General features: G+C 29.5%; 1 protein-coding gene across 2 annotated transcripts; it reads left to right on the top strand.

Annotated features, from left to right (window-relative positions):
• The first annotated feature begins 3180 nt into the window (after window positions 1-3180).
• On the top strand, window positions 3181-13160 carry LOC101508428 (histone-lysine N-methyltransferase, H3 lysine-9 specific SUVH4). Of its 2 annotated transcripts, none has more exons than XM_004493020.4 (16): window positions 3181-3445; window positions 3567-4211; window positions 4308-4427; window positions 5130-5195; window positions 5623-5677; window positions 5831-5940; window positions 6096-6269; window positions 7650-7748; window positions 8687-8785; window positions 9788-9837; window positions 9924-10012; window positions 10672-10831; window positions 11043-11148; window positions 11248-11430; window positions 11557-11790; window positions 12798-13160. In XM_004493020.4, the coding sequence occupies exons 2-16, from the start codon at window positions 3627-3629 to the stop codon at window positions 12909-12911; spliced, it is 2244 nt and encodes a 747-aa protein (XP_004493077.1). In that variant the 5' UTR covers window positions 3181-3445; window positions 3567-3626; the 3' UTR covers window positions 12912-13160. The 2 variants fall into 2 exon arrangements, with proteins under 2 accessions (XP_004493077.1, XP_012569186.1); XM_012713732.3 differs by having other exon boundaries at window positions 3541-4211.
• Window positions 13161-18569: the final 5409 nt, after the last annotated feature.

Genomic DNA, 18569 nt, shown 5'->3' with positions numbered 1-18569 from the left:
GGAAAGAGGCTTACTAATCACCTTGTGTTTTTTGTTTTTGAAAAAATATATTAACAAGACACCATTGTAAAGTAAAAGACTAAATCCAGTTGAGATCTATCTTCTAGAATACAATCGCAAAAAAATTATACACACGATAAAAGATAAAGAAATCAATAACTTTATATTTAGATTACACAGTGTATATATATACATATATATACATACACAAACACCAACTTACATATCATTTTTGAACTTCAAACTAAAATTAATCGATGATGTATGGCCTATGTTTTGTTCAAGTTAATCATAAGTCCGATCATTTGACTCTAATAGCACTATATTAAAATGAAAAATTAAACAATATCACATCAAGATGATGAACAATCCACCCACTAAATGTGCGTCTATACTTTTAATAAACATCGTAATCTATTTTACTTACAATTATATCGTTTATAGTTTCAACGACTTTTACCTATTAATCGCAAGGAGTGACAGGAGGTCCAATATTAAACATTTATCGTATATGCCTTTGCCTATTATAAAATGCGCTATTTATATACACTAATTTTTATTATAATTAAAAGAGCAATTATATTTGAATACAATTTTAAACAATATACAAACACAAATACATGTGCCTCCCACATAATCTCTCTCTTTATTTAATTTCCTCCTTTTTTTTACTTTCCCCATTTTTTATTTCTCATTTTTTACTTTTTTGTTGTTGTTGTCTTCCTCTACAAAAATAAACCTCACACATTTATCTTTATTTTTCTTCTATAATTTATCTTTCTTCCTTTTATTTACTTATTTTAATTAAATTTTTTATGAAGTAACTTGAGCAACTTTATCTCCTCACTTGTAAGGTAACTTGAACAACTTTGCCTTTGTATGACTCGTCTCGTGAGTATGATAAGGTTCAAATTTTGTAATGTACCACAATCCATCTTCATCCAACTTAATAGCAATTTTGGTGGGACAATTATTTATTTTAGTTGGAAGTGTATTTACTTGAGACATAAATAATTCATTAACCACTTATTGTACGTCATTAACCAATAATATTTACGCTATTAACCATAAATGAATCCAGAAATACCCATAATTAGCACACCATTAATAACAAAATATGCAATGTGTTAGACCTACCAATAACAATAATAGTGATGAAACTTAATATTTAGACATAAATAATTAACATGGATTAACAATTCGCAACCCCAACCTTTAGTAAAAAATAATGCATTAACCACCTATTGTACTTCATTAACCAATAATGTTTACACTATTAACAAGAAAAAAACTCAAAAAATCCCGGAAAATTGTGTATGAGTTAATAACGTTGTATGAGCCAAGAACATCAAAAGTAAACAACTAAGAAAATAACAAAAGAACTAAAATAAAATAAAAATCTATTTAAAAAAATAAAATAAAAATCTAAGAAGTATAGATTTTGAGAGCAATGCGTAAGAAATACAAGTGAAAAACAAAGTCTAGGTCAACACATTAGCTGATTGATCCAAAAGGAAGAGAGAGAAGAGATAATGAAAGAGGAGGAAGATCGATGGAGATGAAAAGGAAGAGAGAGAAGAGAGAGAGAGAGTGTGGTGTTTGTTTGTTTAATTTGATTTTATTATTAATTAATGAATAAATAGTAATATGAATGTATCAATGAAGAGATAGTATAATTGTGTATGATATACGATATATAGGTGTAGAGTAGTTGTATTTGTGTTTAAATAATATTTTTCTAATTAAAATTACACATAAACTTTTATTTATGATTAAGATACTTGATCGTAATAGTGTATGCTTGAACTTTGATTAAAGATATGCCATCTCACATATTTTGTGTTTTGATTAGTCTTTGTTAATTGAAATACATTTGACATAAAAAAAAATACTTCCTAAGTTTCACAACCATTGTCACTTTAATTACTAAATTATTTCAAAGTAAATGCCATTTTTAAAATTAAACTTTCAATGTAACTTTATTTTTTTTTCAATTGTAAATCTAATTAATATTATTTACACTATTTTCAAAATAATAGTTCCAATTTACTACATATATGATAATGAAAAACAAACAAAATCTTTTATGATCACAAGATTTTGGATACTATTATTTTTTTTAAAAATTGACAAAGAGGAAATTTTTTATTTTTGAACTTGGTACATTGAGATAACAAAGATAGCTTTTATCACTAAACTAATAAGTATTTAGACACACATAAAAAAAATTATAATAATTACATGATATGTATTTGTGTGTAATGTCCAAATAATTGTTATTTGAGGTTGTGATTATGCAAATATTTATCTAAAAAATACACCAATATATAGTTTATAAAGATAGTTTGATAAAATTATTATTATTTTTTCTTCTTAATATATATACAAATAGGAGTGATTAAATCACATCGACGTAACACTACATTAATATTACATCTTTCAATAACTCATTATTCAATACATATTTTATAAGATTTACTATTGAAAGAACATATCATATAAATTATCTATATAATTTTTTTTTATATAAATAAAAATATATTTTATACATTAAAATTAATGTCATATAATAAAATTATTTAAAAATTAAAACTTATTTTTTTTGTTAAATTTAATGTAGTTAAAACGTTATTTTTGATATATCTTAATAATACATCAAATAAATTTAAATTTAAATAAAAATTCAAGTAGAAAATTTATTCCATAACCTCTCAATTTAATAGTTAAATTTAAAAATATATTCAATAAAACGCTATTAATGATGTAAGAAAAAAACATTATTGAATGATACAATATCAGTATAATATTTTAATGGTGTAATTTAATAATTTTAAAATTAAAATAGAGGAAAGACAAAATACGTGTACTGCCAGCTGGCTTTCCGATTTCCACCCGTTCATGAAAAAAAAAGAAACTTTATTGCATTTGGATTTGGAGAGAGAATACGTTGGAATTTATCAAAGAAAAAGAATATGGAGTAGCACCGGATCCGCCGTCGAATTATGATCAAACGGTAAAAGAGTTATCCAATTCAAGCATGTCCTCATGCGAAGCACCGAATCATTCATCCCAAATTCACACGTGACATCCATCCAATTTGCGAAAAACACATTTTTCGTCGGTATACCGCGAGTGTGGGAGATTAAAATAACGCGAAGCGGGAACGCGCAGAGAAAAAAAAAAAAAATCCCAAAATGAAAAACAAAACAATTAATGTAAATGCAAAATGGTACGAAATAATTCCCAAATTTTCGGCAATGGCGCTTCCCCTTTCCACACACCGAGAGTGGAGTTATAATTATTATTAGCATCATCATCACTAAAAAAACAAAAAAAAACTCACGAGAACAACCTCTTTCTCTTCTTTCTCTCACTCTCCAAACCCTAGAAACTTCTCATAGAAGCTACTCCTCCCGATCTCTCTAGGCTCAAAATTTTCATTCTTGTAAGTATTCTTTTCGCTTTAATTTGATTTTCTGTTTCGATTAGCTTTTCGGCATTTGGATTTAATCTGTTTTTTATTTTACTCTTTTTTTCAAGTTTACATGGTTGTGCAATCCTTATAGATTCAGGATTCGGTTGCGAACGACTGTGGTGGTGGCGTTGTTGTTGCTCCGCAGCATTTGATGGTTTCTGAGAAGAGTGAAATGAGCCCTAAGCTCAAAATCACCGTGAAATATGGCGGAAAAGAAACGGAATCGAAGGATACGCCAATGCAGCAGCGGAGATCGAGTGCTAGAATTCAAGCGAAGCAAAAAGAGGTTGAGGAGATTAAGCTTCGGAGGATAGCGGAGGTCGTAGAGGAGAAAGAAAAATCCGGCGAGGTAGTGACGGCGAAGTCGAACAAGCGGAAGAAAATTAACGACGAGGAGAGTGTGGTTAAGGAAGAGGTTGTTTCGGAGCAACAGAAGAAGAAGAAGAAAAGTCACTGCGAGGAAAGTCTGGTTAAGGAAGAGGATGTTTCGGAGCAACAGAAGAAGAAGAAAACTAACGGGGAGGAGAGTGTGGTTAAGGAAGAGGTAGTTTCGGAGCAACAGAAGAAGAAAAAGAAGTCGCCAGCTACTGCGAGACGTGAGCTGATGGAGGTTCGGAATGAAGAAATAACGGTGGGTTCGGAAAATGCGGTTGGTGCATTGGGTGACAAGAGCTTAACCGCTAAGGTGAAGGATACGATTAGGGTGTTTAATAAACACTATCTTCATTTGATTAAGGTTAGTTTCTTCTCTGTTTTGGGGTTTTCTACTGTTGATATAGTTGTGTTTCTGTGTTTTCCATTGGTTGAGTAATTTGTGTTTTGGAATGTACAGGACGAGGAGGAGAGGTGTGCTAAAGCGAAAGCCGAATCTGAGAAGAAGAAGAAAGCTGGTAAAAAAGTTTCGAAGGCTGAAGCTGAGAAGAAGAAAACTGGTAAAAAAGATTCAGCAAAGGTTGGTCACTGATTACCATAAGTTATTGTTACTTGTATATTGTTATAGAGGTGATCTTACTTCAGGATGGCAATTATGAACTAGATGCTACAATAAATGTTCTGCATTGTAAATTGCTTTTCATTTTACTTTGATTTGGTGTTTGCCTAAGCCTTGTAACAGCTGAACAGTTTATCAGCTGTTGTGCCCTCTGTTTTGTTGTAGTCATGATAACTGGCCTTTTTTCCTTGAGTATTGCCAATTATTTTTACAAGCGTAGTTGCATTATATCTTATCCGAGTTATCTAAAGTAGAATATCATATCATATCATATGGCTCATAATTTAGCTGTTCACCTTTTTATTTTTCCCTAAATGACATGTACTGCCTCAAGCCCTCGACAATTTTACCACTTGGAATATGGTGCATGTTTCTATGCCGAATGAGGTCAAAGTTAGTTTTGAGTTCACATTTATTTGTTAATGGTTTGAAGTTACAATTTCTTTTTTGTCTTGGTGTAACTGTTAATCTCTCTGCAGTTGAGACTGTATGTATGATCTGTTGCTTTTGTTATTGGTTTGTTTTGATGTCAAGCTTTAAATACTTATTGCTTACTGAAATTTAAGTCTGAGCTACTTGACTGGTTTTTTTTCTGTTTAAATAAATGTTTTATATTGTATTACATTATATTACTTACAAAACTTTCTGTATTAATCTGTGTAGAAAGACATTCAACCCAATGATTCAAAGCACGCTGCCAAGCGACCTGATCTGAAGGCTTTAACCAAGGCAAGTGAAAATTCAATGGTTTTATTTTAATTTGGTAGAATCTTGACTACGAGTCCCCCAATATTTTTCTATCTCATCATTGTATAGGATTTCACATTTCAACGAGTTTACCTAATCCATCTTTTTTTTGTCAGTTTTTTCTCCTCCTCTTGGAAACAATTTAATTGACCTCTTCTAGTTATAAGACATGATAGCTGATAAGAACTATGTGTATCGATAGTGTAGGTAATCTTAAAGTTATATATTTTCTTCCTGTTTGGTATTTTTGTAACAATTGATATTGGGAGAATGATTTTTTTAAATGCTCAATCTATAAGTTGGCAAAACAGTATTATTTTGTCAAAATAAGCTAAGCCAGAATCAAAATCTATTTGTTATATCTGCGCTTGTTTTATTTAACGTTGTCTTCATATTGGAGATCTGACAGATGATGCAAAATAATGAGATACTGTATCCTGAGAAAAGAATTGGCAACATTCCAGGTTCGTAGTTTCATTTTGTGTCGCATTTATTGTTTAACTTGTATGACTTATTAGACATAATTAACCTTGTTGTCTCTCAACTCTTATATTGTATCTCTTATCTTTTATGATTAGCTTGTTATTTAATTATTTATAATTTTCTCTTAATTGAAGGTATTGAGGTTGGATATCAGTTCTATTCTCGTGCTGAAATGGTAGCTGTTGGTTTTCATAGCCACTGGTTAAATGGCATTGATTTTATCGGCCAGTCTTATTCCAAAGTGGTAATACAACTTCTCGCTGCCTTGTTACCATTTAATAGTCAAATTTTGAATATCAAATGAATCTCAACCTTTTCATATGATCACCCATAATAGATTGTTGACTATAATGTTCCATATAAACCTCTTTTTTCATCTCTTATCTTTGGTTGTCACAGTACAGCTGCTACGAACTCCCAGTTGCAGTGGCCATTGTTTTGTCAGGCATGTATGAGGATGATCTGGATAACGCAGAGGATGTTGTGTACACTGGTCAAGGTGGGCATAATCTGACTGGTGATAAGCGTCAAATGGGAGATCAAAAAATGGAGCGGGGCAATTTAGCACTCAAGGTATGCATTTGAATGGCCGCTCAATATGTCTGAGTTCTGATAGTAATTTCTTGTTTCTTCGTAGCGGTTTAATCAATGCTTTATTATGTTATCTACATAACCAACACTTGGTTTGGTCTGAGAGGGAAAGTGGGAAGAAAGAGAGTCGTGAGAACTGAGAAGAAAGGGAGTGGATTAGGTGTATTCACAATTGCCATGATTATTATGTTTATAAATGATATTAATGCTGTCTCTTCCAACTCATTTTGTTTCTAGTTAAACATAATATCATTTTGTTGTCATCACAACCCCTCACATCACATGTCCCTGCATCCTGCTTGCCATCCCATTCTCACTGGCAGTGGTTTTCTCCTCCGCACCTGTACCTGCGTCTTCCTCCCTGTCCAGACTGCCCACTTCTCCTGTGTCCTCCAATTCATTTTGTTTCTAGTAAGCATATTTGTTACCATCAAAACCCCTTGCATTCCCCTGTGACCTGCTCGCTGTTTGCCTTCCTATCCTCACTGGCAGTGATCATTATCCAGAGTTTCCTTACAATCAGCTAAGATTGAAACAACAGTGAGTCCTGATGGGTACTGTTTCTCTTTTCCTATGTTTCTTTCATAAACTAAACTTGGAAGATTTTTCCTTTCTCCTCTCTCTCTCTCTCTGGATTATTTTTGGGGAAGATTTATGCCATTGTTCACAATAATATCTATGATGCTTGTAAATGTAAATGGCAATTTCCTTTTAAAGAACGTTATTTTGAATTTATGTAAATGGCAATTTCCTTTTTAAGTTTTTTTGTTTAACATTATTTTTTGTTTGGGTACAAATTACTGAAAACAATTCTTATTTTAAAAGGCAGTTAAAATTATAGTTGTTTTGTTCAGCACTTTGTTTCGCAAAATTATCTTTAGTTGTTATATTTAGATTCTATTTTTTCGAGTGATTGATTGAACGTCCTTAACACTTTTAAAAGTTATGATTTCGTAATAATGGATTAAACAAATGCCATCATTATCTGTGACAGTGTTTAGTAGTGTGTTAGAACACGACAAAATAGAACATGCACATATTCTATTCTTAGTTTCATGCTTATTGAAAGCATAATAGAACATGGGATATAACAAGTGGTACATTTTGGGTTGAACCAGTGAGAACAACAAGAGCAGTATTCTATGTATGCCAAATGCTACCAACAATTCATAAATTAGATTCTAGAACGGATTAAATCAAGCCCAATTCAGTTTTAATACACATTAGCAGAAATAACCAGCCAATGAACCCTACTGGTCTGCATATACTTTTATGTTATTTTAGTACGATTCTTTTCTATAAACAATTGTACTCTATTTGATGTACAAAGGCACATCTAACATGATTTGAGCTCAAGTGTAGAACTGTGCAGAGCAATGTGTGCCAGTTAGGGTGGTTCGAGGTCATGAATCTTCTAGCAGTTACACTCGTAAAGTCTACACATATGATGGTTTGTACAAGGTAAGTTCTTTGAAGACTTAAATTTCCCAATAGTAATTAGGTCACTTTTTTTGCGAATGTATGTATTTGTAAAAAAAGCTGAAAATATCAAATATTTTTATTGGCTTTTTACTTTATGAAAGCACTTTCTGTTTTCATTTCTTTAAATGTGTTTATTCTACCTTGATGAGAGGCTCTAGTAGTAAAGCACTGTCATCAAGATAAGATGAAATGCTGATTAATGAAGATGCATTTTCAAAAATTAATGAAAACAATTTTTGGCATTTTCATTGTTTATAAAAATATAGGTAATTGTTTACTTAAAAAGTTTACCTCCTTAAAAATGAGTAAAACTAATGGAAATTTTAGGAAATGAAAACAAAAAATGTTTTCACAAAGTAAATGGCCCATTAATAGATTAATTATGGTTTCTGTTGCAGTTTTTAGTACATAAGTGCTGTCTTGTACGTATTTATTTTCACTGTTTGTGCTGTGTATTTATATAGGCAATATAGCTAATATGACACCTGTAAAGTGAGAGGGTATGCTTTATAGAGTTAAATTTATGGGTAATAATTGTTGATTGAAAATTGAAGGCTATGCTTGTGGTAATTAAATGCACATGTATTATTAATTATTAAGTTGTAAAGAATAGATTTTTTTTACCAAATTATCCATATCACAAGTATTGGTGTATTCACAATCGCCATAAATGCAAGTAGAAGATATTGGCTTGAGATTGATGCAAGTAGTCTTAATTATGATACTACAATTGGGAAAAAATTAATATTGCATTGAAAATTGAAAGGGTTATTCATTTCGAAACAAATATTTTTTGCAAGTGGATCAGTTATTGTGGTGCGGAGGGAGTATTAAGTTGTCAACTTTACTCCTTCGTTTATCCGATCAACAATAATAATTCCACACTTTGCTTTAAATGTTTTATGCTTGTTTTGCAGGTTGTCAATTATTGGGCAGAGAAGGGAATATCTGGCTTCACAGTCTACAAGTTTCGGCTTAGGAGGGTTGAGGGACAGCCTACATTAACCACAAATCAGGTTTAATTATAAATTTTCTAGTTTCATTTTTCAATTGTGACTTGTGAGTATTTTTGTGTGTTGCTTCCTTCTGTGTTTAGTTGTGAATTTTTTCAACGTTATATTGGACTTTTGGTCGTATTGCATGCCATTTATTTTTATTTTAATCTCTACTAAAATATAATGTTATCAAATTTGCCCCAACTATACTCTTGCCTCCACATCCTCATAACAAACTATTTGTACCCATCTCTGGTTCTTTTCCTTTTACACGATGCTCCCCCTAGTCATAATTGTAGTTATTATTGCCTTTATGTTTATTGTGGTCATTTGGGTTAGGAATTTGAGCAACTCGAGAAAAGTAGAGGCATTCGAAACCCCTTTATTTTTGGAAACATGGAATGATGTTGAAAGTACACAAATATTTAGATGGTGTACTAACTGAAGATGGGAAGGAAGCTAGTGTTTTGTTTGCTGCAGGGAGATGCAAAAACAAATGCTGGAGTAACAAATTTCAATGACAGGTTGGTCCATGGTGATATTAGGTGGTCAGTCCTCTACCACAATTTGGTTTTGTTGTGAGCTTACTGTTAAGCCTACAAAGAAACTTTTCATCCACTTCAACCTATCCTGTAGCAATCTAATTACATCAAAAGATACTACTTACAAGAAATATGTAGTGTATGCATAGAACAGAATGAGATTTTGTCTCAATAAATTACAAAATGTGAAATAGTTTGTTTTTCATAACTGGCTTGTGTTTCCGTTGTCTGTTTTTAATAATTACAGAAGTACACTTTGTTTTCATTTTATTTCTTATTTTCATATATTTGTACTGGCATTGAATGTTGTTTTATTGACTTTATGCACAAATATTTGAAAAGAAAGATTTAGGTTACAAACTGCAATTCTATTTCTTTTAGTTTCTACAGATTGTCATGTTTGACCTGTTTATTTTGGCTGATTTTGTTATTTAAGAAGTGGTGCTTAGAAGGATTTTACCTTGTTTTATTGCGATGATAGGTTTATTTCACATGTGGACGTGTACCTCAGTCTGTAGCAGAAATACGAGGGTAATGAAAAGTACTTCTGCAAATTGAATTTTATTAAGCTTTATCAAGATTACATTTGCCTTACATCCTTGTTATACTTTGCTCAGGTTGGTATGTGAAGATATCAGTGGCGGTCAAGAAGATGTGCCTATTCCTGCTACAAATTTGGTTGATGACCCCCCTGTTCCACCCACAGGCAAGTTGGATTTGTTGTTTTGGCTTGATTCCCATGCATTTTATGGTTATGGGTGATGGGGTGCTTGTGCTTTTAATTTACATTTCACACTGGTTCTGTGCGTCATATCAAAGTTTGAGTCCATGTGTAATCTATTTCTGCTACGTCTAAGTGCTCAGATTTTTTATTTGCATTGTGTTTGCTCATTATCATTTTAGCTCTTAGTTGAGTCTAATGCAACCCCATAAAACCAACTTATTAGATCCATTGTCTATAAACTCTTTCCATGCCTCATCTCTAGTCATTGTGGGTCTTGGGTTTTTTACAATCCACCCCCTCAAGCCTTGCAGTATTGTTCTTGGTGCATGGATAACTTAGTTGGCAAGTCAATAATCAAGCTTTTCTTCATAAACTCTAATCATGCACTATCAATTTCCATTGTGGAGGCTCCCAAACAACCCCTCAACCTAGGAATGGACATCTAGAATGTGATCCTGGTGGCCTGAAATATATCTAAATTAGGCTTTAAATTTTGATTCCATCTTAGAATCTTGTTATGGGTGGAGAATAGCCTAAAGAAGATATTTATAAAGTTCAGTCTTTTCATTGTAGTCAATGTTATGAAGCAAAATTTCCCTTTGTGCATACTTTGAGGTTGATTTTTTATTATGATAATATAGGTTTCAAATATTGTAAGTCTCTGAAGGTTGCAAAAAGTGTTAAGCTTCCCGTGAATGCCCCTGGGTGCAAATGCAAAGGCATTTGTAATGATCCAACAACTTGCGAATGTGCGAAGCGCAATGGCTCTGAATTTCCCTATGTATCTAAGGATGGTGGCAGGTTAGAAACATCGTTGAAATGGCATTTAAATTAGGACAAAAAATTAGGAGCATTTCCTCAGGCGCTTTTTGTATGATTCTTAACTTAACCAACTATGATTTTTTCAAATTCATAATTTTCTCAAAAGTTTGTTATAATTACAAAGCACATAAGGAAATATAGCTTCCTTTATATTATGTTTGATACATTATTTTTTTTAATTTATTGACAGATTAGTTGAAGCCAAAGATGTTGTGTTTGAATGTGGTCCCAATTGTGGTTGTGATGATCGTTGCGTGAACCGAACTTCTCAAAAAGGACTTCGATATCGTCTTGAGGTTGTATACTGTTATTTTTTCTTGCAACTTTTCAATATTAGTTATAAAAAAATTGAGTTTTGATCTTGAATTTGAGTATTCAATCAAATTATTACATAGGTTTTCCGTACTGCAAAGAAAGGATGGGCTGTTAGATCCTGGGATTTTATACCTTCTGGAGCACCAGTTTGTGAGTACACAGGAATACTTGCAAGGACAGAAGATATGGACAGTGTATTGGAAAACAACTATATTTTTGAGATAGATTGCTTGCAAACAATCAAGGGACTTGGTGGAAGAGAGGTATTGATTTCTATGACACCATAAGTATTTTTGTCTGCTGTTTCAGTTTGGTGTTAAGATATTTCTTCTCTATTTTTTATGCCAATGTGTTTTTCTTTGTCTATTTGGTGATGCTTATTTTGACAGAGGCGGTCACAAAATGTACCATTTGCTGTAAATCTGTTGGACAAATATGATGACCAAGGTTCTGAAAGTGCACCAGAGTTTTGCATTGATGCAGGATCTACTGGAAATATTGCTAGGTTTATAAACCATTGTTGTGAGCCTAATTTGTTTGTACAATGTGTTTTGAGCACACACCATGATTTGCGATTGGCTCGAGTGATGCTCTTTGCTGCTGACAACATACCCCCTTTACAGGTAACTTATTTTGCTTATATTTTGATTCTTTTATCTTTTTCCTAATGCTCATTTCATCCCTTTATCTTTTAGAAGAATCATTTCGTCCCGTATATATATAAATTGTACAAATGAGTTATTTAGGCCCCCAACATAATGTATGTTCTCTTAAGATATATAAGTAAGTCATGTATTATACTCCCTCCGGACTCCAATATAAGCAAAAGTAACCATATGCACACTATTAAGAATGTTAGTGAATTTCATTTATTTTTCTTTTTCTGTTGTCAAAATGATGATTACATATTCTGCACACTACCCTGACTTTTCATTTAATTTTTTATGAGATTTTATTTTATAAGAACATTAGTTCAAGGTTACTTTCGGAATGATAATATTAAATATGGTCAAGTTAGTTATAATTTGCTTATATTTGAGTCCATCAAACATGATTTTTTAGTCTGGAGGTAGTACAAATTATTGATCTTGCCTTAGGCCAAAAAGACTCATTTTTTGCAGGGTTAAAATGCACCTTTTGAAAAATAAATGATGAAAATGAATGATTATTGGGTAAAAGATGAAGGACCAAAATCATATTTTAGTCTTTTTTATATAACCTAGGTTTAGTTTATAGTATACTCCATTAAATATTAGCTGACTCACATATGTACACATCAATTCAAATATATTGTAATTAGTTTGTATTACTCTCTACTTAAATATAGACAGGTCTTATTTGGTGAACCAAAATTTAAACATTATGTAACCAATTCCATCCTATTTAATGCTATTATTCTTAAAATACAAAAGTAAATCAAAAGAAATGGTAGTATTGCAAATGAAAATATTGTTTTATTTCATCAAGAAAATTGTACGAGGCTAACCACTATTCTTAAAAGATGGGTGGAGGCTTCCCTTTTCTATTTTTTCATTTTTAATTCAAAGCTTCTCCCGAATTTCATTTGGAGTGAGTTCACTATCAGTTTGTATTTTTTCTTTAAATGTTTTAAATATCTTCTTACTTGCAGGAGCTGACATATGACTATGGCTATGAGCTTGATAGCGTCTTAGACTCTGATGGCAAGATAAAGCAAATGCCGTGCTATTGCGGAGCTACAGGCTGCAGGAAGCGATTATTCTAATTCTCTTACCTTTGTGTGATAGAAGCTGTAGGTCCTTTTGTCAATTAGAGCGGTTGTGTATTATTTTTGGTGTGCATCAACACATGGTCTCCTAAAACTTAATTAGCTAGTGCTCTTGACATACTTGGTTCATTTACAGTATAGATTTGGGCCGAAAATGAAATTGTAATTTTTTATGTAAATTCGAGAGAATGGTCTAGATTTTCTTCCCATCAAAATAGCCTATTTATTGAATGTTACAATTTATTATTTGGGTGCAAAATGTCTACTGTATTCAAGCGAAGCAAATCTCTTTAAATTAGTAAGAATATAATAATTGCATGACCATATGTTTTGTACTCTACCAATTATTAGTTTAGATTGATTTTGAAACAAAAGTAATCTGATCCGTTTCAATTTGGATAGCTTTATTTTAAACATATGATTTGATCCTATTTTGTTTTACTTGATTTATATTGGTTCGTTAAATTTTTATTCTTTTAGAAATTTTTAGTGTCTTGTTAGATTGAAAGAAAGAGAATATAGCAAATAAATATAGTGATTCAATTAATATTCATTTAATCTCAACTCGAAGTTGTCTTATCATACATGAATAAAATGCAAGAGGGAAACTAAAATAAGAATAAGGTGTATTGTGGATGAAATTTCCATCAAATTGGACCAGTCTTTTTCAACTTTAATTAGCATTAACAAGTAAAAAAGAAAAAAGAAGAGTCATAATAATACATTGTAGAAATAATAATGATGATAATGAAGTCAAATGGGACAAGCCTTTTTCAACTGACCAATCCCTTTCTCTTATTATGAACTTGAACCAGATTACTATAAAATAAAATAATTTAGAGAAAATTATTGTATATTTTTAATATAAAATAATTTTATTCATTAAAATACATAAATTTCGTTACATTTTATTACTTTATCTGATTTTTTTAGTTAAACATAATAAAATAAATAAATATATTTACATGTCAATACAAGATTATTTTTTACAAATCTATTAAACTCAATAATTTACATAAAACAAACTATAGAGTAGTTAAAAGATCAAACAAAACAAAAACACCACTCACCGAAAGTGTGGTTTTAGTATCACACAGTCTAACAATCATTGAACTCTTATAATTAATCCCACTCATGAAATTAACATGGTGTTTGATTTTGAAAAAGAGAATCAATTGTCCCTTTCAAGAGCTGTTACAAAATTGATTATCTCTTACATATTTTTATAAAATACTACTTTTCTTAACTGCCCTTTATCCAAATATAACCATATTTTGTTTTATTCTATCATTAAAAAAGAAAAGAGTTTTTATTTATTAAATCTTACATAAACTTAAAAATATAATTTACTCATAAAATATAAATAACTTTAATATAATTATTTAATTTGTATGCATTTACACTGTAAATTTTTCTATATAGTCCATTAATCTCAATCGTTGAATTATTAAATATATTTAATTTTTACTATAATTGTATTAAAAAATCACAATTATTGATAGTGTAATTTTTTTACATTATACGTTGTAATTAAACTCTTAATATAATTCTTTTTTTATTTATATTATTAAATTTATGTTAATATATAATATTTGCTTATAAAAAATGTTATAATATAGAGAAAAATAAATATACAATGTATCTAACATAATTTTACAACAAGAGTGATTGATTATGTCGATTTCATTGTTCACAATATAATTATAACTTATATTATCAAATTACTATTCAATTAATGTTTTGTGTTTATTGTTAATGTAAAAATATTTATACTCACTCTACATGATCTTTAAGTCTTATAATATAAGCTACACACAATTAAATTATTTTTAAAAAATAATATTAATAAATAACATATTAAAATCAAACTGAAATACATATAAAACAAAATAAAATGAATTAACAGTAAGTATAATATCATGTAAGTACTTAATTATTATCTGTAGTTTGGTAATTAAACGTTGAAAAGCAATTTTGATAAATAAAAAATATTCAAACAACATAAAAATATTAAGAATTACTTTTACCTTGATGTTTTCAAACATAGATGAAGTTGCATTCAATTCATTTCTATTAAAATTAATTTTATCAAAATTAATTATAACCGCAAGCAAAACCAATTAGACACTAAGTTTAAGGGACAATAGAAAAAAATAAAAACAGAAAATGGTAAAACGTTAAAAAGTTAAAATATTAAGCCTTAAATATGTAATTAGTTTTTACATAATGTAAAAAAGATTGATTTGAGTCTTTGTAAAATAATTTTTTTAGTTTAAGTTTATGCAAAATACAAAGGTTTTCGTTTAAGTCTACGATGCTTAACACCGTTAGTTTTTAATGGTACGTTATTAATAATTTAAACTTAGTCTTTGTAAAATACAAGACAAACATGCAATTAATAGCAAAAATATTTATAGATTGTTTTTAATTAATAATTTACACTACATTAACACAATATATCATAATTTTTATCTTTATTAATAATTTACACTACATTAACATGTTTTTTATTTATATCTGGTGGCATAGGTTTTATACCAATTTAATTTTTTATGTACCGAAAAATTTACTACTTTTTGCCAAAAACTAACTTTGTTTGAATTTATTCTTTTGCTATTTGTTAATATTCTATAAAATTATCCTGCAAGTGTACTTAGTGATATGTTCCATTTGTACCGTTTGTTTTTCAAAGAATACACTCTAACTCCAACATCCCTTCTATCCTCTATGAAAGCACACTGCATTGTAACATTCCATGTTAGATAAAAATTGTGAGACTTCAGATAAAGGTAAAAAAAATATTAGTAAAGAGGTAGAAAGAAAACGTAGTTATAAGTATTTTCTCTAATTTTTTTTTAATTTTTTTTTTGTGATTTGATTCTTCTTTGGTAGAAAGAAAAATTACTTAGAAGCCTCTTTTCATCTTCTTCTTTATACCTATTTTTTATGTACCGAAAAATTTACTGCTTTTTGACAAAAACTAACTTTTTTGAATTTATTCTTTTGCTATTTTTGTTAATATTCCATAAAATTACTTCTGGCAAGTGTACTTTATAATATGCTTCATTTGTAGCGTTTGTTTTTTCAAAGAATGCACTCCAACTCCAACATCCCCTCTCCCCTCTATAAAAGCACAATGCATTGTAACATTCCATCTTAGATAAAAATTATGAGACTTAAGATAAATGTAAAAAATATTAGTAAAGAGGTAGAAAGAAAACTTACTTACAAGTCTCTTCTCATTTTTGTTTGTGATTTGATTCTTCTTTGGTAGAAAGAAAAATTACTTACAAGACTCTTCTCATCTTCTTCTTTATACTAATTTTTTATGTACCGAAAAATTTACTGTTTTTTGCCAAAAACTAAGAATTTATTCTTTTGCTATTTTTTGTTAATATTCCATAAAACTACTTCCTACAAGTGTACTTTGTGATATGCTCCATTTGTACCGTTTGTTTTTTCAAAGAATGCACTCCAACTCCAACTCCAACATCCCTTCTCCCCTCTATAAAAGCACAATGCATTGTAACATTCCATCTTAGATAAAAATTGTGAGGCTTCAAATAAAAGTAAAAAAATATTAGTAAAGATGTAGAAAGAAAACTTCCTTATAAGCCTCTTCTCATTTTTTTTTTGTGATTTGATTCTTCTTTAGTACGATTGGACAACATATCAGACAAGAGAAGAGATAAAGAAACGATATATTTTATTCTTTGTTATGTTTTTATATGTAATTTAAGTTGTTAAAATATATAGTATTTAGATTGTTTATTTAAGTTGTTAAAATATGGTATATTGAGCTTGTTATATTATTTTTTTTCACTCTAATATTTATTAGTATATATGTTATTTATAATTTAAACACATAGAATAATAATTTAAAATATTAATGAAAGGATATAGCTTGTTATATTATATTAAACTTATTAGTGAAAAATAAAACAAGAATGGTATGAGTAAACAACAAAATATTTAACACCGTTAGAAGATTCATATAAAAGAATCAATTTATTTTGTATGCATTAGAAGATTTCTATTAGCGGATAAAGATATAGATTATGAAATAATCATAGAAAAACATAAAAAGTAAAACATACTTTGAGAAGATTCTTATCAGAACTAATTTGTAAGAAAAAAAACTTACTTACAAATCTCTTATCTGTTTTATTTATTATTTTTTTTTTTTGTGATTTGATTATTCTTTGGTAGAAAAAAAATTACTTACAAGACTTTTCTCATCTTCTTCTTTATACCTATTTTTTATGCACCGAAAAATTTACTGCAACTAACTTTGTTTGAATTTATTCTTTTGCTATTTTTGTTAATATTTCATAAAACTACTTCCTGCAAGTGTACTTTGTGATATGATCCATTTGTAGCATTTGTTTTCTCAAATAATGCACTCCAACACCCTATCTCCCCTCTATAAAAGCACAGTGCATTGTAATATTTCATCTTAGATAAAAATTATGAGACTTCATATGAAGGTAAAAAATATTAGTAAAGCGGTAGAAAGAAAACTTACTTACAACCCTCTTCTCATTTTTTTTTTTTTTGTGATTTGATTCTTCTTTGGTAGAAAGAAAAATTACTTACAAGTCTCTTCTCATTTTCTTCTTTATACTTAATTTTTATTACCGAAAAATTTACTGTTTTTTGCCAAAAACTAAGAATTTATTATGTTGCTATTTTTGTAAATATTTCATAAAACTACTTCGTGCAAGTGTACTTTGTGATATGCTCCATTTGTACTGTGTATTTTCAAAGAATGCAGTACAACTCTAACTCCAACATCCCCTCTCCCATCTATAAAAGCACAGTGCATTGTAACATTTCATCTTAGATAAAAATTGTGAGACTTCAGATAAAGGTAAAAAAATATATTAGTAAAGAGGTAGAAAGAAAACTTACTTACAAGCCTCTTCTCATCTTTTTTTTTTTTTTATTTGATTTTTCTTTAGTAGGATTGGGCAACATATCATACAAGAAAAGAGATAAAGAAACAATATGTTTTTACTCTTTGTTATGTTTTGTATATGTAATTTAAATTGTTAAAATATATAGTATTGATCTTGTTTATTTAAGTTGTTAAAATATGGTATATTGAGTTTGTTATATTATTTTTTTCACTCTAATATTTATTAGTATATATGTTATTTATAATTTAAACACATAGAATAATAATTTAAAATATTGATGAAATGATAGAGTTTGCTATATTATATTAAACTTGTGAGTGAAAAACAAAACAAGAATGACATGAGTAAACAACAAAATATTTAACATCGTTAGAAGATTCATATAAAAGAATCGATTTATTTTGTATGCATTAGAAGATTCCTGTTAGCGGATAAAGATATAGATTATGGAATAATCATAGAAAACATAAAAAATAAAACACACTTTTAGAAGATTCTTATCATAACTAATTTGTAAGAAAGAAAACATACTTACAAGCCTCTTCACTGTTTTATTTATTATTATTATTATTTTTTTTGTGATTTGATTATTCTTTGAAAGAAAAATTACTTATAAGCCTCTTCTCATTTTATTTTTTTTATGATTTGATTCTTCTTTAGTAGCATTGGACAACATATCGAACAAGAAAAGAGATAAAGTAACGATATGTTTTTACTCTTTGTTATGTTTTGTATA

This window comes from Cicer arietinum, chromosome 3, assembly GCF_000331145.2.
Source record: "Cicer arietinum cultivar CDC Frontier isolate Library 1 chromosome 3, Cicar.CDCFrontier_v2.0, whole genome shotgun sequence".
Lineage (NCBI taxonomy): Eukaryota > Viridiplantae > Streptophyta > Magnoliopsida > Fabales > Fabaceae > Cicer > Cicer arietinum.
Note: the sequence above shows the minus strand (reverse complement) of the source record. Positions and strands in the feature narration are given on the sequence as shown.

Excerpts from the sequence above, each read along its gene's own strand:
- LOC101508428 (XM_004493020.4), top strand. The coding sequence starts at position 3,627 with ATGGTTTCTGAGAAGAGTGAAATGAGCCCTAAGCTCAAAATCACCGTG. Across the intron at positions 9,838-9,923 it reads TCTGTAGCAGAAATACGAGG|GTTGGTATGTGAAGATATCA; the intron begins GTAATGAAAAGT and ends TACTTTGCTCAG. Across the intron at positions 10,013-10,671 it reads CCCCCCTGTTCCACCCACAG|GTTTCAAATATTGTAAGTCT; the intron begins GCAAGTTGGATT and ends ATGATAATATAG.